This window comes from Podarcis gaigeae, assembly GCF_964106915.1.
Source record: "Podarcis gaigeae genome assembly, chromosome: 3".
Taxonomy (NCBI): domain Eukaryota; kingdom Metazoa; phylum Chordata; class Lepidosauria; order Squamata; family Lacertidae; genus Podarcis; species Podarcis gaigeae.
This window is the reverse complement of record NC_139680.1, coordinates 25,627,856-25,651,155: the sequence shown is the minus strand read 5'-3', so window position 1 is coordinate 25,651,155 and position 23,300 is coordinate 25,627,856. Positions and strand designations below refer to the sequence as shown.

The window sequence follows — 23,300 nt, the reverse complement described above, 5'->3', positions numbered from 1 at the left end:
TGACTCAACCAACCAGAGCTTAGGTGCTCCACCAAACTGCCCACGTTTGGCTGAGATCCAAAGATCATTTACTTGGTCAAAGGACCTTACTTCCAATGAAAGACACTTCAAGACCACAATGATAGAAATAAAACAACAACTTAAAAACACTATTTCTTAAAATGTATTAACAGATCCCTAGAGTCCAACAGATAACTGTAAAACAAAATATTTATTTCCACCACTCCTTAAACTTGGGGATCATCTTACCACATTTTTATATGCCAATAACTAAAATCAGCATTTCCACTTGCACCTTACACCATTAGCCTCATTAAAATCTATACTGGATCCCTAATTTCTATACTTTCCTGGATTGCTGACTATAAATTTATATATACATCACCCACAATGAGTAGTAGGGCTTTTCTGGTCTAAGGACCTGTACACGTTTCACACATATGCCTGAGAAGGTTATCTCTCTCCCTCGCTCTCTATGACAGTGGGTATGATGGAACTTTTCCCAATAGTCTGCTTTTGACTACTTTCAGTTGAATCAGGAATTTATGGGTGCACGCTGCCTACACACTGCAGTATTTTTACCTTCTCTGTTTTCATAAGCTTCCCAGTCTTTGGCAGTGAAAGCTAATTAGTGGGCTCTAGTCTAAGGAACTTCCTGCACAAATCAAATTCTGAAGCATTTTTAAATAGCTGACATGGCAACCTGGCTGCAATTTAACAGAATGATTATGATTCTTAGAACATACTTGTTAAAAAAACAACAACACGAGTTTGATGCAATAATTACATTGAGCTCAGCTATATGCAGATAACTCCTGTTAGTTTCAAAAGCACACAGAAAATCGCAGTAACCTGATTCTTTGCATGTGTGCAGGAGTGGGCAACAGCCCACGTGGCTGTGCTATGTTTATAACTACTGTTATTACATAGGTGGGGCTTATCTTCCGAGTCTTTCCTAGCCAATCATACTGCTCTTCCTCTTAGGGGCCAGTGATTGGGTGAGAAAGATCCATAACACCAGCCCTGCCCATGTGGGTTACAATATTCATACATGTATCACAGGAAAGTGGCTTGCATACATGCCTAAACATATATAAACATTAAATAATATAGCATTTCCATATAGAATCTTTCCTGAACTAAAGCATTCATGAATGAAATATTGTTTGTGCACAACTATCTGCTTGTTATGAGAAATATTGCAGGGAGGAAAGTGTTTTGCTCAGATCCATTAATTTTCCCTTACCCAATGGGAGCTTTAGAAATGATGGAGCTTCCCTGAGGTACTGAACAGTGATGGTAACTTCATCGCCAGCATTTCGCAGTAGATGCACCTGTCAGTGTGACAAATAACAGCTACTTTATACCAAAGAAGAACCAGCCACAGAGAGCAAAATAGTGTACATCAAAAAAGCCACATCTTCGTAGTTTTGTCAGGAATCCAATATTCATGCTTGCTGCTGGAATGAAGAATATATTGCGGGTTAGACCACAAAAATATAAATGACAAAGAAAAGAATATCTACAATAGCTGGAGAGTCTGAAAAAATTAAATTTAAAGAGGGAGCTGTGTTTGAATAGTGCAAGGTGGCCGAGTAGGAATGACATCCTTCAAATACAATTCTGATAGAGCACAACCCAATCAAAGTTAAATACTTAATAATCTCCTAGATTTCAAACTGGTAGTGGAGGGGAGGAAATTAAACAAATACTTATCTCTTCCATGCAAATCAACAATCTTAACTTGCTGCGTTGTGGAAATTATGTTCTTTATGGGCTAATTAGTATTATTTAAGTGCCAGCAAATGTCATTTGGAACAGGAATGTCTTCATGTAACCCCTGAGAGTGTGTAAGAGTAATCTGAATGGGAGTTTATCAAGGCATGCATTGTCTAAGAACCACAGACAATTTGCAACCTATGTCTAGTGAAACATGTTCACCACTACTATTGTCATCTACACATCAATAAATATCTGGAATTATCTACCCAATGAAAATTGGGGGGGGGGGGAGAAACATGAACATGCCTAGGTGCCAATCTTAAATGGAAAAAGTGGTATATTTACTTTGATCAGCTACAATGGGAAGAAGATCTGGAATCCTAGCACCCAGAATTATTTATAAAGCAATTGAGTTTAAGTACAGACATGCTAGATTCCACAATGGTTTCATTGCATCATCTTCCAGTCTATCACACCATATCATTAACTGATATTATTACCACTAAAAGGTAATGACTAGAGAAATGCAATATCTGGTTCTTGCAGTGTGATATCTATAATGTAAGGGCCATTGAAACTCTGTGCTGAACTCCGTGATCAATGTTACGTTCTCCATCAGCTTAGTAGTATCAAACTTGTTTTTGCACATGCCAGGAGATATAAAGTGAGGGATATAACTCATGGTTGAACTAGCCACAAATTATCTATTTTGACTGACTGTTCTCTAAAGCAGAGAGCCTTTCTAGTCCTGCTACTTGAAATCCATTTGATGGGAGTCTCAGGTGAGATACCCACACAATGAAAGTTGCTTCCAATACCAGTCACCACACAGAAGAGTTTAATGTTGCAGAAGACAAGTCTCAGTGAAACAGTTCTGGATGTGTGTGTGTGTGTGTGTGTGTGTGTGTGTGTGTGTATATATATATATATATATATATATATATATATATAGTAGACTTTTGCAGACACAGATATATACAGATACATACAAGTACAAAGTATCGCCATTGCTCCAAATAAACTCCAGCAATTCAATATGTCAACATCAACTAACATACAAACTAACTATAGGCTAACAGACACACTACTGAGCTGACATGCATTAATCACAGATATATTTGGAGACTGGGCCATTACCATAGCAACTGGCTTGACTGACGTTGCACCTGCGATCAGCTTATCTTTGGAGTGATTTACATCCATGAAGAAAATTAACCCCTCCTCATGTCCAGTTACTCCAACACCTTTAAATGAAAATGGCCAGGGTCTGAATCCTGGCCCTTCTATGTACAAAACATGAGATTTACCAATAGGTCAAGAGCCCTCTCCAAAACCACAACTGCCAGGTAATCTAACCCAGAGGTTCACAAACTCATTTGGCCTATCCTTCCCTTTTCAGAAAATAAATACTCAGCACACCCTGGAAATCTACCTTCTTTAAGCGAACAGAAAGATGCAGTGACAAATTTGCATTCTTTTATGTTATCTGTATTTCTACCTACAACTTCTTGAAAAACAAGTTAACAAGAAGCTCAATCCTATATATGTTTACTCAGAGTAAATAGCCTGATCTGCCCCAGGGCAAGCTGTGATCCACTTCCTGGGCCTGAGTGAAGCTGAAAAGGGTTCATCCAAGCCTGGAAAACCCCCTTGCCTGCAGCACAATCATTGGATCCAGGGGAGCCATTGTCACCAACCCGCAACAGTGCCTGACTTGTGGTACATGTCATTACACAACATGTAGAAACAGTTTTTCAAAATTTTCTTCTCTTCTTTATGTTTCCACTGCCCCCCTTTTTTTATTCAAAGCCCCCAATTGCACCTGAGGCTACTACAGCCCTCTGGATCATTCCAGCACCCCCTCAGGGGGGGCGGTATTGCCCACTTTGGGAAACACTGATCAAACCAGAGGGGAGGAAAGGATCCATTCTTCATACCAGATGTGGTGTCTGATTCAGACTTGAGCCACCAAAACCTCCCATAACTTCAAAAGAGGTTATTACCTTATCTCTTAAGTGCTGTTTGTCTGGGATATCATTTTCAATTATATTAAGAAATAAAATTATTTGTTTCCAAAATGCTCTCTTCTGGACAATGCCAATGATATGTTTATATATATACTATATATATAAAATTATCTATATACTATATATATAAAATTATCTATATACTATACACACACACACACTCGATTTGGTGTAAAATATTCTATGTAGAGGTTAACAAAATTGTAAGTTGAGTTTTTGTCCATGTTTAAATGAGAAGGTATTTATTTCCTCATCCTTTTCAGGGTGGCAAACATGCCTTCCTGAACTCTATTAATATCCACTTTAGGGTCTGGAATGAATTGATGTCTTCTTTCCAGACTAGCCACATCAGCTAATCACTTTGCCCCCTATCTACTAATCTGCATGATAATGAAGCTTTCAAAGCTGCATCTGATGCTTTTAGGTTTTTACAAAACTGTTTCTAATTCTGAAAGAGTAAATGGACTCACAATTGCTCTCCAGATCATTTGTTGAATAATCAAGACTATTGTAATAATGGAGGAGGGAAATCCTGTTAGTATGCTATAGCAACGAGTTATGATTTTATGGCAAATCATGTCACTCATTCCAATTTTATCAGTTAATAGGGAAGAGTTCTTTTTTGTCATTTGCAACCTCTGTTCTTTATAAGCAGTATTAATAAACATAACTCTATATTCCTTTAAAAAGAGGTCAATATGCAGTATTTTCAAATTATAAGCATAATGCTCTGACCCTAATTATTTGGTAGCTATTGACCCTGATGCATCCATATTTGGATGGTCAGCAAACCTGGTCATCTTAGGAATATTTACTGTGTTCTTAGCCCTGGTGTTGCCTTTGGAGAGACTAGAAGATTGGTTTATCATGAATTTGGATGATGTTTCATTCAACTTTCTGTCGCAAACATGGAACTTGAACTCTGAGTGGGGAAAGTGTCAGAGAAGCGGTGGAAACAAAGTGGGTAGGAGAAGGGTTAAGCATCCCTTAGCCTGGCCAGCACCTATCTCTTCCAAAATGACTCTCTTGACACCCCTCTTCATAGTAGCAAAGTGGAAGTTGGGGCTGACAAATAGAGGTTGCCAGAGAAAAATGAACATGACGAACCCCAAAAACCTATTTGTGTCAAAGATTGGGATAGATACAGGGATAAAAGGATCAATCACCACTCTCAAAGGAGCAAAAGCATGTAATGCCATGTGATCTGAAGAAATGCGAGCCATGTGGAAAGAACCCAGTCCACCATGGATAAAGAATCTGTGGCTTTTTTACCATTGTTGGGCTTCAGCTCCCATCAGCCAACATAATCAATGGTCAGGAATGATCAATTCATCCAGGAACATCTGGAGTGACCGAAGTTTTCTAACCTCCATGTGTCCACTGTAAGCTCCTTGGAATAATGGCAAGTTGATAAATGTGAATGCAAAGAAGGATCTCACAGCATCCTAAACATATTATGACATATGTTTATAATAATAAATTGTGACATATGGGGTTTTTTTCAGAGTCAAGCCATAAAGTTTGCAGATATGACACCAGCAGGACTGGACTGAATAGAGAGTGAGAAAGGCTAGCTCATTACCAAAAGTAATCATCAGTGTTCATTTTGCTTTGCCAATGGATTTGACTGGATCCATTTCAATTTTATTTCTTATCTTTTCCCACTGGACCTTCTCTGCACTTGACTCTGTGTGAAAATGGCAAGCACCTTCCTTGTGCATTGTTATAGGCCAATAAAGATTTCATTCATCTGACAAAATGGGTTCAGGCCCATGAAAGTTTATGCCACCGTAATGTTTTTACTCTTCAATGTGTAACAAATTTTATTTAAACTAAAAACATATCCAATAACTGAGCCATCCTTTGATTTCAGCAGGACTTACTCCAAATTAAGTGTATATAGGAGTGCACCTTTAAATAAAAAGGAAATAATGTAGGTTCCAACAAAAGCTACCAACATGTTATTTATTAAAAGCTGCTGGTTTTTCACCATCTTATAGGGTGTTAGTTTAGAGTCACACGTGATGGCTAAAAGGCAGGCCAAACAGATCTTCACATTCTGAAAGTGGAAGGAAATCAATTTCTGTTGCTACAGGAAAGAATTAATGATACAGAAGGTCGTTAAATAATAGATGCTTTATGGCAACAGAAGCTTTTAACACAAATTCAATATATAAACAAAGATGCAGTTAAGTTTGTGCATTCTGTTGGTGCTTTGGTATGCTCTGAGTAGGGGAGAAATAAAAGACAAGGTTCTTCCGCCCCTAAAAATACTGCAGCAAGAAATTATTACAGTGAAAACAAAAAAGGAAACACCAAATATGGAACGGATGTTGCTACATTCCGGACTGATTTCTCTTTTGAAGTGTTGTTCTGATGATTCTTCTGATGATTCTTCTGAAAAGCAACCTTTATGCCAATAGAAAAAAACACATCACCCTAATATATTCCCATTCCTTTTTACAAATCAGTTGTAGGACTTAGTTGCAGGCAATCACAAAGTGCTCAGTGTATGCAGAGGCCCATTCATTTTTCACTAAGCTGAGGAAAGAAGTGAAGGCATGGCTAAAGCTGGAGTATTCCATATTGCCATGTCCTGTACCACTTTCTGTACTGTTCCTTTGTGGTGATTCCTAGATGAATGTGCAGTTCTCTAACACGGAGATTAGGGGTGAATCAATCAGTTTACTTCTGCACCAAGTTACCTGACATTTGTTCATTGCTAAGTCCACAGCTCATACAACACTGGCTACAAACCCATGGTATTTTAAGGAAAGATAGACTTAACTCAGAGCCCAGCTCACTGAACTGCTCTGGACTTTAAACTAGGTTGATGATGCTGTATATCAGAAAGGGAAAAAGCTGGCTGCTGGACAATATGCTCCAATAAGTTGTAGCTTTCCTTGGATAACACCATAGTTCCCTCCGCCGTTGTCAGCTTCTGAAAGATAACATGTCCTAAAGCACTGACTAATGATGGGCCTAATTAACCTCTGGATCATAAAGACTCAGTTTATTTCTTATTATAAATCAAGAGAGAATTGTGATCTCTTGCTAAGGATACTATTAACCAAGGTAGTCCATAAAGAAATGAATTGCTCCTCTCACCACGGCACATCCCTTTCCATTGAAAGTGCCAGCAGCAATTAGGTAGCTTCAAAGTTGAATGACTGGTAGGGCCTGAGAGAACAAATGCCTACATCAGCTTTGCAGGGTGGCAAACAGTGAACAGCAATCTCTTGTTCAGCTGTGACTAGCACAGGTTGCTCCAAACACTTACAGCCTTAAATATTAAACACACACACACACACACACACACACACACACACAAAACCTTCTTCCAATAAAATCAATGATGCTGTCTGCTGCAGAATATAGGAAAAACCAACAAGGTTACGTCCCATTTCACACTCTGCTGTCTAGACATAACACTTAAACTGCATTATGCTATTTTCAAATCTGAACGCAATCATCTTGCGTCGACACATTTGTATGTGCTGAATAGGAAAAGAACACTACGAAACAATGACATACAAAGAAAGAGGATGAGTGAGTGTGGGGTGAAGGAAAGGCTGAACATAGATAAGCAGTAAAGAGGAGTATGCTTATTTAGTCAGTATGAGAGGTTTTTATTTCAGAGTGTTGCAACCATATCTCTGATGGCTATGATGCCCACTGTGATGGACAGGCCCTGGGTCTGCCTCCTGATGAGGTCTGCCAACCAGGGAGAGATAGCAAGTTGGTCAGTCAACCAGGAGGGAGGGAAGGGGAGGGAGAGGGAGAAAGAGTTGAATTCAAGTTAGATGCTGAGATTAGACATACGTGGGCAGGGGACTCTGAGTAACTGAATAGATTCCTATAGGAGTTATCTGTCAGTGTGGACAGATAGTGAATTGGCTCTCAGTTAGAGATAGGTTCTATTTACCTGAGGGGACCATTAGGATTCTAGAATGGTCTGGGACTGTTTTATGGGTAGTGTAAGGCAACGGCCATGCTAGAAAGAATTTATGTGTCCAGTGACAGCTTTAAAGCCTGAAGTTAAATAAGATCTTAAATATCTCTACAAAGACTGTTTGCTTGAAACAAGGTGTTGTGCCTTTCAAAAGCAACCATTAAGCTGTAACTTCATTGAGTGTAAACAAATAAAGTTCTAGTTTTCTTCCAAGAATGTCTCATCTCTACTTAGATCCACTGGACGAGGGTTAAGTGGCCACTTGTTTTGCTTCACTTAATTATAATACTTGGCTGCTGTTAAACATAAGCACTAACACAAACAGTTAATTTAAGACCTCTGCTGTGAGAATACAAGAAAACGTCTAATAACACACCTATAAATTACAGGCTATAATAATGGCCAGGTCACACAGTTCCCATCTTAAGTGAAGGTGTCGGTATCTCCTGAATGGTTATTTGCCTTGCCAGCTTGGCCATCCTCTTCCAAGATGGCCAGTATTACCATGTTTTCCCTGGAACTGAGAAATATGGAAGGAGTTAGACACAGATTACTGGGAAGGAAGAAGTCCCACTTTCTTCAGCAGTAAGCAGTGGAATAAAGGCAAGGTATAAAAGACCACAAGACGAACTTGGAAGCTGTGGGTTGTGTTATAAATTATGAAAATAACCTGCTTCTCCCAATACAGAAATAGGTAGAATTATTTCCAGATGGTGGGCAAAGACTGGTGGGGGAAACAGCGGCGTAGCGTGGGTTGTCAGCACCCGGGGCAAGGCAAGTAATTTGCGCCCCCTAACCCGGGGCAAGGCAAGTAACTTGCGCCCCCTACCCCCTAACCATGGTCATTAATACTGACGGCTCTACTCTGGGGCAAACTCCGTGGTGACTACTGCCCTCCGTGGTGTTGTTTTTGCAATTAAAGGACCCCTGCCTCAAATAAAGCATCTTGGGGATTGGGGACTGTGATTTGCCAAGGGAGCTGGGAATTGCAGTTCAGTGGCGGGTCAGGGGGAGAGGGTCCCTTCCGCGTCTGGGTGCCGCGGGCCCCTTTGCGCCAAGACGCGCGTCTTTGGGCGTCGCGGTGCAGCCTTCTCGGTCTCCCTCCCCGGCCCGGCTAGCCCCGATGCGGCTTCTTTCTGGCGCGGGGAGGGGGCGCCCTTGGGGCCAGTGCGTCGGCCGGCCTCCGGTGCGGGGGGGGGGTGGGCCCCGTCGGGGCGGGTGGGCGGTCTTGGCGCGCAGGCACTAGAGCGCAGGTGGCTCCGGCTGGGCGCTTTATTCGCCGCCGGTGGCGCGTTTGGTGGGCTGTGTGCGTCCAGACAGCGACCCGAGCCTGGGCGGCGTGGCGCTTGGCGGCGGAGCGTCCGCCCGCAGCGCCCCGTCGGGAGACCCGGCCGGAAGGAGCCTCGAGCCGGCTGTCGGACGCGGCTGAAGCAGCCAGGGCGGCATGGCAGGCAGCGGCTTCTCGGCGACTCCGGAGGCAGCAAGCGCGCCCCCCCCCAGAAGTTGCGCCTGGTGCGGCCGGCCCCCCTTGCACCCCCCACGCTATGCCACTGGGGGGAAATGGAAAAGGCATTCTATTTGGCATTAGTGGTAGTATTTAGAAGGGGGGGAAATAGGCAATGTTTGTTGTTATTATTCATTTATGAATCACATTTTATATATAAAAAAATCAGGGTGAATTTTGTGTAAGACCCTATTTATATGTTCTGAATGGGAAAATAATGCAATGAAACAATGCTACTGAAAAAAAGATTGTGTTTGATAAAGGGGAGGCTGCAGAGAGATAAGCAGCAAAGGGGAGCTCATCTGTTTAATCAATAATAGTGGAATTATTCCACTTTTTGCATTTCCAATGATTAAGGAAAGGCAAGCTTTATACACAGGTATCACCTGAATTTGGCCTCTGATATTCCTCACTTTCTTCTCTTCCAAAAGAACAGATGAACCAGATAGGGAACGTCTTTCCAATAGAGGCCTACCTGGCACTGCCTGCCTGTCAACACACTGTAATGATTTGGCTGTTTGGACAGGCCTTTGGGCTTCATGAGAATTGATTCTTTAGAGCTATCCATTTGCTATTTGTTGCCATGGTTATGCATTTCACCACTGAACTTTTAAATGACTGCCATTGTTCTATTATTACTTTTACTGTTTTGCATTTTTTGTTGCCTTGGCGGTCTCAGAGATGGGAAAAGTGGGATAAATATTTCAGGTAAATATAGAAATTCCTTTGCTGACTGTCTTGCACCACTCATGGATCATTGTCCTTCTCTCATCATCAGTTGCTCTTTTGGTGGGTTGCTATCAGCATGAAAGCACAGGGGTAAAATTCTACTATTTACATTACACGCAGCTCCTGATTTTGTTGTTTAGTCGTTTCCAACTCTTCGTAACCCCATGGACCAGAGCACGCCAGGCACTCCTGTCTTCCACTGCCTCCCGCAGTTTGGTCAAACTCATGCTGGCAGCTTCGAGAACACTATCCAACCATCTCATCCTCTGACATCCCCTTCTCCTTGTGCCCTCCATCTTTCCCAACATCAGGGTCTTTTCCAGGGAGTCTTCTCTTCTCATGAGGTGGCCAAAGTATTGGAGCCTCAGCTTCAGGATCTGTCCTTCCAGAGAGCACTCAGGGCTGATTTCCTTAAGAATGGATAGGTTTGATCTTCTTGCAGTCCTGATTTAGGCATGCCCAAATGATGTGTGATCATGCATACACACGGTGCCGAACCCGTAACTAGCCCCAAAATGTCATGGGAAGGGGTGGAACAGGTTTACATGTGCTCTACCGAGGTCTGTGGGGATTCTTTATCACTTAACATGGTGAGCCAAGAGTTCCAACTCCCGCCCCCCAAAGGAGGTTTTAGCCAGGAATTGTTGATTGGCTTTCAGTCATATCAGTCTCAACATATTTATTCTTATTCTTCTTTCTGTAAACTGCTTTGAGGTTTTTTTACAATCAAGCGGCATATAAATTTTATGAAGTAAGTATTTTGTTTGCAGAAAACCAGACAGTAACGCCTTATGCACACACCCACTCACTATAGAGATGGGGAGATATTTAGTTCATGTCTCATTTGAAGATGAATCTATCAAATTTACACTTCCCACAACAATATGTGAACTGAAAAACAACTGTCCTCCAAAATTTTAAACTTAATTTTGCTACACTGCTCACCAGTCAAAACAAGTAACGTTTACCAAAAATGCATATTTTAGGGGGATGCATACATAAAATGACTATAGTGGTGAAAATAGCACACACAAAAAGCCAATGGGGGGCACTTGTCAAAATGTGTACTATAGTGGAAACTGCATATAAACATTTGCTTGTTGGGTAAAATTGGCTCTAAAATGCTGATGGTTTTTCACATATAGCAACAAAATGGGGAGAAATGGATTTAAGGTTGAAAAAAAGGAGAAGCCTAAGCAAACCAAAATTGGCATATCATCCGTACTCATTGTGCTACACTGTAAAATACTGCAGCAGCCAAAACACGCAAGAGGAAGATTGCACATGAAATTTTGTATATACAAATGATACCCAATAAAGCTCAACATCCTGCTGGATAACATGTTTTATAGGAATTTATGAAAGATCTAGAAGCTGGAATAATTTAAGATTCCTCCAAAATGTCTTTCCAATTATTTCTCCTCAACATTAACATCATCTTCAGTTTTGGAATATGCATTTGTGGGTCTAAAAACTTTATTACTGATACTAGCTATTTCTCAGCCATCCTTTTGAATAATTCAAAACTCTGAGTGTGGGCAGCAGGAGATGTGGGTCTCAAGAGCATGATACTGTTTATTGGACTGTTGACTTGATTAACACAATAAGGAAATGGTTACAATTCAAAGAGCCTTCAAGTACTTTAAGCAATATTGATTTCACTGAATTTCATTTTTTTTTTTAATAAATTTTTTATTAGGGGTTTTTACAAAATAAAGTACAAAAATAGACAACCTTTCTTTTATCTCAACAGAGTTTCATGACTTCTTTGGACTTCCTCACATCTCCCGCTGCCATTTTCATCATCATAAATTTTTCCCAGCAATTTATCATCTAATTTGCAAATTTTATAACCACTTATTTAAATATAATCCTCTGTAAATTAATTTCCCTTAATCTCACTTTACATCCCATTTCGATCCGATTTTGTGGTGGCCAATTATTTATGATCAAACATCCTACTTAACTTTCCACCAAATCACAATATTTTTGTAAATAAATCTTAAATTTCCTCCAATCTTCTTCAACCCTCTCTTCTCCCAGATTTCACTGAATTTCAGCATGCTTAACCATCTCTGGTTTCTAGCTACTGTATTAAGTAGGCTAACTATACATTTTATTGAAAAACACATTTGTGTTCCCTGCTTCATCTCATTCTTTTATGAATATACCCTTCTTCATGTCTTAGAGAAAAGTACAACTCTCACTGCTGACTTTAATGCAATATGACATAGTAGCCTTTGACTCAGGAAAATGAGATAGTTGCCTTAAGGAAGCCAGTTGGGGAACATGACTAGGTCATGATTTCTGTGAATTTGAAAGCATTTTACTTTATTTTTAAGTTAATGTTTTAACTTAAGAGTTAACTTAATGCTTGTTATACTTCTTTATTATTTAAGATTTTTCTACCTTTAATGTGTCCTTGACAATTTTTAAAGAATATCTCTGAAACGGATTGTTTACTGATCTATATTCAGCTAATGAACAGCCACTGTATCTGTGATCCAAGCCAAGATAATGCAAAGGATTTAGGATTAAACTAGATCTAATGTACGGAGACCCTTTTTAAAACAAAAACATAATAAGAAGTTCATCTGGTGCTTATGTTGTTGTTTTCCAAGACCAAAGACCTTATTTTGCCAAACTTTTCAGCTTTGATTTTGATTGATTTTTTTTAATGCTCCTTTGCGATTTGCTACCTTATTAGTTTATTGCGATGTTACTTAATGCTAATAATTTGGCTGTATGTTTTCTTTTTATGTATTGGGCCCAGGAAATTTGATTGAAGGGTCTTTTAAAATGCCATAAATAAATAAGCAAGCCTTGTTGGTGGGCTTTTTGGCGTGACAAAGATAATTGGCATTTCACCCAACCCAATCAAAACCAGCTGTTTTTGATGCCTGTCACTTTAATGAATGCTTTTCTAATCAATATAAAGAGTTTGTGAAACTTCTAAACATCAAATGGCAAATATGAATGAAATAGCGGAAAACAAAACAGTTCTGCTGAAGCCTAAGGGCAAATTTCCACAGTCTGGTTCATAAGGAAGGAAACTGTTGGAAGCCTCATGGCCACATACTTGATATTTTTAAATATGGAAGGGGAAGGACGTATTCCTGAGAATACTTGGCATGGAGCACTGAATAGCATTTAGTTTTTGCATATTTTTTGTTTAAAGATTTGTGACTGACTGGAGCATTAGAAAACTCCATTATAAGCTCCACAGTAGGGTTGCCATATGTCCGATTTCCCCCAGACACATCCTCTTTTTCAGGGTCACAATTTCTGTCCAGGCAGATTTTTAAAATTGGGCAAAAGATCTGGGTATTTTGGTTTGGTTTGTGCACACATGTCAGATATACTGTTCATATGTATGGCGGTACACACACAGACATATATGTAACACACACATACAACATGGTTCATGTTCAGTTCAAATTCATCCATATGATCCTCAAAATCCTCCCTCCCCTCGCAGTCATAGAATCAGAATGGTAGAGTTGGAAGAAAGTTACACATTGACAAAAATGCTCACTTGCACTACAGATTCCTGATCTCTCATTCCCTTCCCATGTTGACACCGTCACATAAATTCAATTGTCTGTATTCTTATTATGATTTTGTCATGGAAATTCAAGAACGTGGCTACGAGCAATATATCGCCGCTTCTGTGGCCTACATATAGGAGGAGTGTTTAAAATGAGAGTTGTCACTGTGACCGGTAGTTAGAAGTCAGCAAAGGTGTCTTTTTGGCTTGCTAAAATATGGCAACCCTACTGTACAGAAGAAAAAAGTTCACAGCAAAGTAATGTATTGGTCACATAGTGAATAGGAAGACACAATAGAGATTTTACCTTATTGGGCTAAACAACGATTCAGCTTACACAAGATTCAGGCTTGCATGCTCGATTTCTTCCTCTTCACCTCTTTCACATACCACAGGAGAGGAAGAAATTGAGCATGCAACCCTGAGGAGAGGCTTGAAGGCAACATGAGTGAGAACACATCTCCAATTATAAATTCAGACCCTGGCATGTTTCAATTCATAGTTCAAACAAATCACAGTTCTCCAAGTTCAGATGACAAGGGAATTATGGTTAGTTTAAATGCAAAAGTACAGGCCACTCCCCATTTACGCGGGGGTTACGTTCCAAGGAATTGCAGGTTTAAGTGAAATTGTATATATTGGGAACACCATTGATAAAGCCTGCAAACACCCTCTAAACCAGGGGTCAGCAACCTTTTTCAGACGTGGGCTGGCTTGACCATGTGGTGGGCCAGACTATATTTTGGAAAAAAAATGAAGGAATTCCTATGCCCCAGAAATACATTTTAAATAAAAGCACACATTCTACTCATGTAAAAACACATTGATTCCTGGACCATCTGTGGGCCGGATTGAGAAGGCAATTGGGCTGCATCTGGCCCATGGGCCTTGGGTTGCCGACTGCTGCTCTAAACCTATGGAAACCCTTTGAAAATGCAAAAAAACCCAACCCCAAACTCCACCACAATCGCTCTCTCCAAACCTCCTTTCTCAAACTCAAACTGCCCATAGGACTCAAAAGTCAGTGCAAGGGCCTGTGGGATTGCTAGACACCATTTCTGTCATTTTCACGCTCTTTTAGGGCCATTTTAGGGCCACTTTCTGGTTTCACGGTGATGCACACATGCACAGTTGTGTGTGCCTTGATCGTGCATAAATGTGAGGGTTTTCAATCACCTCTTTTGCCATTTGAAGAAGGAAGAGAAGGAAAGGGGAAATATCTGATCCCAAGATGCAGGCAGAATCATTCACTGTCGTACCTGGTCCAAGTCCTGTTGCTGATCAAACAGGGGCTGAGAGTCTCTGAGGAAGTCTTGCCTGAGAGTAGAATCCACATACAAAGGCAGGGAATCCAGAGAATCACAGAGCCAAGGGTCCAGTCCAGAGGTCAAGAAATCCAGATGGAGAGCAGGAAGAGGTGGGGAATTACAGGCGCTGTTTCCAATCTTTGACTGCCGCTGAGAGCTTTGTTTAAAGGCCAGAGCCAGCTGGTTCTCATCAGTGCCTTCTCCTCTGTGAAGGCTGATCAGCTTCAGGTGGAGTCACTTCTCCCCCTTCTCCTCCTTCAGGCTGCTGATCAGCAGGCGAAGCTGCCTCCTGGCCTATGACATTCAATCAGCGTTCACATGGTTTCCTACTGTCTCTGATCCATGCTTTTAAGACAAAGTACTATACATGTGGATATACTGACTCACTTATGAGTTTGAGCTAGTGCAGCAAAGTCTTCCTACTATTGATCAGGTATTTTAACACACAATGAGAAAAAGTGATTCATTAGCTACTAAGCTGGACTTGGGCATAAGAGAAATGCTGAATTAGCCACCACCTCTGTGACAATGACCCACTTCACAGAAATATATGCCCATTCTGATTTATACTTACTCTTTCTGTTGTCACTTGAGCATGCTGATACTTCTCTGTTGTCTCTCAGTGGCCCCATTTTGTCACCAATCATATTAATCAATTGCCCACCTAGGTTTGCTTTTAAAGGGAACAATGCCTCCTGGTAATTTGTTGCTCTAGAAGAATCTCATCCAAATTCAAAGAATATAGAGACATTCTCAATTTCCCCACACCACAGGGTGGAGATAATAGCACATGTAAGACTTTCTCCCAGCCATTGTGGGAGGCATTTAGCTGTGCACAATTCTTTTGTAGCTATGAGAACTTTTGAATGACCCAATCACATGCTCAGGGCCTGGTGGAATTCTTTACCCTTCCAGCACAATGCTAACTCCATGGGAAATATCCTTTTGATTAGGCTCAGACCCCTTGGCTGGCTGCCCCATGTAAAAATAGTTCATGGACAAGAAGCTTGAACACAGCTGGGAAAACTTCTACAGGATGCCAATATCCACTTAATTGTAGTATTGTCATTGAGTCAGCTATAGAAATACTATTATATAAAAATTTGTATGAATAGGACTATACATGGGGAGTGTGTGTGTGTGTATGATTTTTTTCCTTCTATTTTATCCCAAGTCAAATAGTGTTGACATATTTAATCCCTGCCCCATGCCCCTAAAAAGATTTTGTATGCATTTATTAAATGGGTTATTTGAACACTGAAAATATTTCTACACACACCTCTGAAGCAATCTTCGGGAATGAAAAAAAAAAATACGTTAGTTCACACCTGCTTCATATAACCATATGGTCTGAAAAAGTCTATTATGCTACATTTGCTTATTTATTTAGTCTGAAAACTTTCAAAGCAGAAATTAAAAGCAAAACAATACAAAAATTAGGAAAATATTTGGAATCAAAGGCATTACAAGCAGTCACAACATAGCACTAAAAAGACATCAGGTATGGTGTTATGCGAGTCTCCGTGGACAAAGCGCTCCACAGATAGGGTCTGTTAGAATGGCAAAAGGTCCTAAATCTCACTGTTAGTCATTATAGCTCCAACAAATGAAAATTGCAGAATATATTGCAAAATCCAGGAATAAAGAAGACTTAAAACACTGGGAATGTTCTGCTGAACATTCCGTGCATCAAGAAGTTCCAATGCTGATGGGTATTTGCATCTGTGGATGATTTAGTGTCTTCGTGGATGGTTCATGCCTCAAAGTGACCTCCACTGTATCCCAATCTCACAACTGATTTTCTAATTTCATTTTCTTTCACTCTTTCAGCCTTAGATTATGATGAAGCAGTTGCTGCTTCCACTGTTCTTCAAAGTCACAGCACAGATCACCAGTTTGGTGCTGAATCTGCTTTGGTTGCCCTGATGGATATTCTTTTATTGGGGATTGTGATCCTGTTGCTTTCGCTAGATCTCTCATTGGCTTTTGATACCATGGGATTCTCCCGGACCATCTACAGGCAACTGGCATTGGTGGAACTGTTCTGCGGTGGTTCCAATCTTATCTCCAGGAGGTAGTGCTGGATGAGTGCTTTTTTGGCCCCCAAGCTCTTTACAATCTACATGAAGCTATTGGGCATAATCACCAGGAAATTTAGAGTGAGGTGTCATCAGTATGCTGGTGATACCCAATTCTATTTCTCTGCAGCATCTGAATCAGGAATGGCTGAAAAGGCTCCTGCGTCTGAATGCAGTGGCTAATACAACTGAGCCTGAAACTGTACAGTATTTTACAGAATGCAATAGTCTACAGCAAGCAAAGGTGAAACTCCTGCCTACTTTCCCTTCCTGTAGCAATACAGATCTGTATTCAACTTCCACTGTGTTTGTCTTGGGCATAGGGCTTGCTTATTCTGCAGAAGTTCATATTTTCCTCTTTGTGTATAAGACCTGTTCTGTATCCATCCTTTTGGTGTAAAGTTGACGACAAGTTCACATAAAATGTTTCTTGGTTCATATAGCAATTCACCCTTGGGGGTGTGTGTGTGTGAAACAACTGCTTGTTAACTACCAGTCGGTTAAGATGTGAAACTCAGTAGAGGTAGCCCCATGGTAAAGTGTCACTTTAAATCTAAGGACATCTACAAACATCCCAATTCACTCTTGAGTGTTTTTAATTTTCTGGAGTGCACTCAAAACTGAAACTGCATAGGTGAAGCAACAGGAGAATCAAATCAAAATGCAAATGCAAAGCGGTTTCAACCAACAGAATAAATTCATACCTTAGCAGACTCCCATCAGCCCAGCCAGCATGACTCACGGTCAGGGATAATGGGAATTTTGGTCCGGCAACATCTGAAGAGCCACCATTTCCCCATCCCTCATATAGATATAGCAACTAAAAGGTTCAGGGTAAAAGATCCCAATGCCTTGCCATCATGAGGTCATAATTTGATGGGTGGCCTCTGGCAAAAATAGAAGTCTAGCTCTAGCCTCTCATATGCAGGCAGCCACTGGACCTGATGTTTCCTAATTCCAACATGACACAAGTGTATTAAAGTGCACTTGCATAGTACTGCTGAGAAACGAGAAAGAATGAAGGTGTAGACCAGCAGCTCTCAACCTGTGGGTCCCCCCAGATGTTGTTGGACTATAACTCCCATCATCCCTGAGCTCTGGCCTTGCTAGCTAGGGATGATGGGAGTTGTAGTCCAACAACATCTGGGGACCCACAGGTTGAGAAAGGCTGGTGTAGACAGTCCTTTCAGTGTTGCCTTCCTTCACTCATACAATGGTCTGTCAGGACCAAAGGAAAGTTGGTGCAATGTTGCCATTTCCTATCAGCAAGGGCTTGGGTAGGGTATTGATTTTGACTAGCTTCCTAAAGATCAAATGCTCCTTGAGCTGCTATGAACAAACCAACAGTTCTCTGGGTGCAGACAAAGCTAACCTGTTAGATGTAGCTGTAAAATAAAGCCTTGGTAGATTTCAGGAAGAATACTATAAAATGGACGGTGGTTAATGGATATTTGTTAGTATTACCTTATGATACAAATTAATATTTGCCGGGGTTTGGGAAGTGGGGGAAAGCCTCCTCCTGAGAGCGATAACAGATGTTGTTAGTTTCAGCTAGATAAACTGTGATCAGTTGGTTCTGTATGAGCACCGAAGCAAATAATTTTTTTGCAAGAGAGAACTGTGCTAATTTGAGCTCACAAGAGACTGACAAGATTTAAAGTGAAAACGACAACGGAACACTGTTAAGACAGCAAGAACATAATTTGTTCCCTAATTTTCACCCCCCCCCCAATAATAATAATTCCGATTCTGATTTTGAGAGTCAGTGTGATGTAGTGGTTAGAGAGCTTGGGAGACCAGAGTTCAAATCCCTACTCAGCCTTGAAGCTCGCTAGGTGACCTTGGACCAGTCACTGCCACTCAGCCCCTTAGGGTTGCTGTGAGGATAAAATGGGAAGCAGGAGAAGTCCTTGAGTTTCTTGAAGGAACGATGGGATATAAATGTAATAAATAAATGCAATAAATAATATTTTGCATATGACTCTCTGTACCAACTAAATAATCCAAGGCATGATGGGTTCAATGTTCAGACACATTTGGAAGGTTTTTTTTTTGGGGGGGGAGGGATAATTATTTGAGTGGCCCAATTAAAGTCAGATTATTGAGGAATGGTCTTTAACAGAAGCAAATGTCATACTTTGTGCACGGAAAGCATCTACCAGGTCAAACTATTGGCCTGTCTAGTTTGGGGTTGGCTACACTGGCTGGCAGTGACTCTCCATGACTTTTCAGACAATGGTATTTTGTAGCCCTACTTGATGATTTCAGGGATCAAACCCTTCAGTATGGAAAACATGTGTTCTGCCACTGAGCTATGGCAGTTCTGCACAAAAAAAGCACCACCCACTACGTTTTTAACCTTTTCGCTGTAGCTCCTTGCACCTTCTAAAAAGCAGTTTGGGGATCTTTCAAGACAGTGTTCAGTGAAATTCAACGGTGCTTACAATGTAGCCAGTGGAAATATGGAAAATGATGAATCCTGTATATGAGAACAAAGAGTCTTCTGCTTTTTCACAGCACATGTGGGTTTGAAGGCCCATTGGGTTGCTGCCATTAAGCTAAGTGGAACTTAACAGGCATAGGATAGAGAAGAAAGAAGAAGTGCTAAGCTCCCACCTCAAAATACATAGTTAAGAAAAACTCGATTTAGAACAGGTTTTCGCAGACACGGTTTTGTACCCTTCCTAAATATATGCATAAAAACAAGAGTGTTCTTCTGTCTGTTGTATTCTACTGTCTACATTAACTGCTTTTTTCCTTCATTGCACAGCCTCAGTTTATCACTACAATACTATGACACCACACACATTCTTACTGGTTTAACGATGATAAAATAAGAATGGGCCTTACATTAATTGCTAACTTAGGTCCCCTTTCACAAAAATCATCCAAGTCACTTGGGTAATAGAGGGACATTGCCTATAAAGTTTCAAATTAAATTCTTGCTAATAGTCGCTATAATCATTTTAGCTTCTTATAATGTGACAAAATTATCATGAATTCGGCATGACTTTTGTACAGTTATTAAGTTCTTACCATGTCAAGTGAAGTGATTTGAAGCAAAAATTGCTTTTATTGGATTTTCTTTAATCCTTTTTGCAATGTAATGTCATGCGGTGTAATTTTCCCTTCTCAGAATAATATTAATGGTTGTCATTGTAGAGATACTATACTAGTGGCAGATAATCCAACAGAAAGAAATTGCAATAGACAAATGCAAATTTCATTTAAAACTTGGAATAGGTTTTATTTCCTGGTTTCCATGTACTAGAAGGCACAACTCAAGAAACTCCAAGTGTCCCTATTTTCCAGGGACATCCCTGATTTAGAGAAGCTGTCCCAGTTTCAGATTTGATCCCAGAATATCCTGCTATTCCATAGGATGTCCCTATTTTCATTGTATAAATGTTGGCGGGCATGGAGTTATCTGACCCCTGAGCTATCTCAAGGCAATTCTGCACAGTACAGGGAAGTTTTTTTAATGTTTAATGTTCAATTATGTTTTATATATTTTGGAAGCTGCCCAGAGTGCTGGATCAACCCAATAAGATGTGCAGGGTATAAATAGTAAAATTATCATTATGGAATGGGACACCCCTATTTTCATCGGAGAAATGTTGGAAGGTATGCAACTCTGGCATTTTAAATAATGACAGCCTCCACAATTCTGTGAAAATTAGGATAGGGGAGTGAGTGCACTAAAAGTAAGAGCGCAATTGTATTAGGTAAGATCAAGAGCGCTGATAACTGAAGTTCAGAACCCAAAACACGAAAATAAATATTTATGAAACAATGCTGTTATAATAGACAACAGGATGGTATTTGAGATGTTCAAAGTAACAAGAATAGGTTCAACAGTGACATTTGTTTCAGACATACAAGCTCAGCGGTGATCCAAATGTGAACAGAGAGAAGGATTATACTTCTCTAGAGTATGTAATTAGGTCACAGCTCCTTGCATTAGCAAAATAGGTAGAGGGGCTAAGAAGGGTGCAGAAGGAGACGTCATGGTAGAAGCGAATCCCTCAATACACATAGGCTAGGCCTCTTAGGTATTCATGAAAGGAATCAAAGGACAGGAAGAAGGGCGCATACGCCAAACCTTTTAAATCACTGGATACTGCAGGTTCCATGCGTGCATTGCTCTTATACTGCTAGCAAATATATATACAGTCACAGCGGCTGAAAGTATGACAAAGGCCTGAAGGCAGCCTGCCACTCATTTCCCTTCAGTCTCACAAGATGTTCTCTGTGAGGCATAAGTCTTCACAGAAGATCCTCTAAGGCCCCAAACTTGGCCCTCCTGCTGTTTTGGGACTACAATTTTAATCTGTGATATTTTAGTGTATTTTTGGTTTCTATGGAAGCTGCCCAGAGTGGCTGGGGAAACCCAGCCAGATGGGCGGGGTACAAATAATAAATTATTATTATTATTATTATTATTATTATTATTATTATTATTATTATTATTCCCATCATCCCTGACCACTGGTCCTGTTAGCTAGGGATGATGGGAGTTGTAGTCCCAAAACAGCTGGAAGGCCGAGTTTGGGGATGCCTGCTCTAAAGTCTGAGAGAAACTGCTTTCAGGCTTAGGGGAGGAAACGAGATCCAGAAGGGCACCTTTAAGTGTTTGTCCTATTAGCCTACCTCAGGCACATGATTATTTTACTAGTTACTGGCATTAAATGAGGGCTGGGGAACCCTTTCTTCTGTTTATAACAAAACATATATACCACTTTATTGTGATAAACCTCTATGTGGTTTACAAAAATATATAATGCAGCATTAAAATTATTGATAAAAAATAAGTATTTAAAATATCCTGAAGATGATTAAAACTGACAGTTGCTAAAAAGAAATAAAACACATGTAGGCTCGTCGTGTCTGGACAGGGTTGTCTAAAAAATGTTGGTGCCAAAAGGAACACAGCAAAAGTGGCTTGCTAGTGTAAATAGAGAAAGAGAGCTCCAAAGTATAGGTAAAGGTAAAGGTAAAAGGACAGCTGACCATTAGGTCCAGCCATGGACGACTCTGGGGTTGCGCGCTCATCTTGCTCTATAGGCCGAGGGAGCCAGCGCTTGTCCGCAGACAGCTTCCGGGTCATGTGGCCAGCATGACTAAGCTGCTTCTGGGGAACCAGAGCAGCACACGGAAACGCCGTTTACCTTCCTGCTGGAGCCGTACCTATTTATCTACTTGCACTTTGACGTGCTTTCGAACTGCTAGGATGGCAGGAGCAGGGACCGAGCAACGGGAGCTCACCCCATCGCGGGGATTCGAACCGCCGACCTTCTGATTGGCAAGTCCTAGGCTCTGTGATTTAACCCACAGCTCCATCCTTGTCCCTAAAGTGTAGGCCACAATTTTTAAAAATGTATTTTTTACAAGTGCTCAGCAAATATTAACTGGCACCTGTAAAAGGGCCACTTCCACAGTTTTCAATGAAGGGTTACTGACCCATGGGAAGAGCCCACTGGAACCAACAGTGGGGAAAGTCACCCCTGCTTTTCGCTCTCCCCTTCTCCTGCTTATTTCTCTCACCCACTGCTTGCATCTTTCTTTTTGATACCTGCTTTTTCCATTGACCCACAGGAAAATCAGTTGTGGGTAGAGCCAATAGTGGGCAAAATGACACACTTTCCTCTCTCTCTGTTTCTACCATTCCCCTCTTCTCCGTCTATGATACTCCTTTTTCTCTCACACACATTGATGCTGTGCACACACTATAACTTAAATTCCCATTCAATGCACGTTTCCCAACCACCCCTTCAAAGAATTCTGGACACGATAGTTTACCCCTCATTGAGTTGCAATACCCAGCAACCCTTAATAAACTACTGTGCCCAGAATTCTTTGGAGGAAAAATGTGCTTTACATGTAAAGTGTGTACACAGCCACACTTCTTGACACCCCTTTCTCTATGTCTCTCTCAGCCTCTCTCATTTTCTTTATATCTCTGTGTAAAGAAAATGCTGGGGACGCGGGTGGTGCTGTGGGTTAAACCACAGAGCCTAGGGCTTGCCAATCAGAAGGTCGGCAGTTTGAATCTCTGCGATGGGGTGAGCTCCTGTTCCTCGGTCCCTGCTCCTGCCCACCTAGCAGTTCGAAAGCACATCAAAGTGCAGGTAGATAAATAGGTACCGCTCCGGTGGGAAGGTAAACGGCGTTTCCGTGCACTGCTCTGGTTCGCCAGAAGTGGCTTAGTCATGCTGGCCACATGACCCGGAAGCTGTATGCCGGCTCCCTTGGCCAATAAAGTGAGATGAGTGCTGCAACCCAATAAAGCGAGATGAGTGCTGGGGGGGGGGGGAAGTTGGATAATCATATCTCAGCTTAATCTCAGCACTGATAGGATTAAGGTTCGCGCCTGCACAAACTAACCTGTTACACTCCATTTTGAAGCATGAACAGTTAAACCAGAAAACCTTTGG

The 23,300-nt window shown here is 41.0% G+C and overlaps 2 protein-coding genes across 5 annotated transcripts in view; both read right to left on the bottom strand.

Moving 5' to 3' along the window:
* Positions 1-23,300, bottom strand: part of TPO (thyroid peroxidase) — a 550,495-nt gene that overhangs the window by 174,753 nt on the left and 352,442 nt on the right. The window lies entirely within an intron of this gene.
* The window catches only part of SNTG2 (syntrophin gamma 2), a 218,689-nt gene that overhangs the window by 79,098 nt on the left and 116,291 nt on the right, over positions 1-23,300 (bottom strand). For all 4 annotated transcript variants that reach the window (XM_083730447.1, XM_083730445.1, XM_083730446.1 and 1 more), the window contains exon 7: positions 1,247-1,334. In XM_083730447.1, the coding sequence (XP_083586573.1) occupies positions 1,247-1,334 (88 nt within the window). The remainder of the gene's footprint in view (positions 1-1,246; positions 1,335-23,300) is intronic.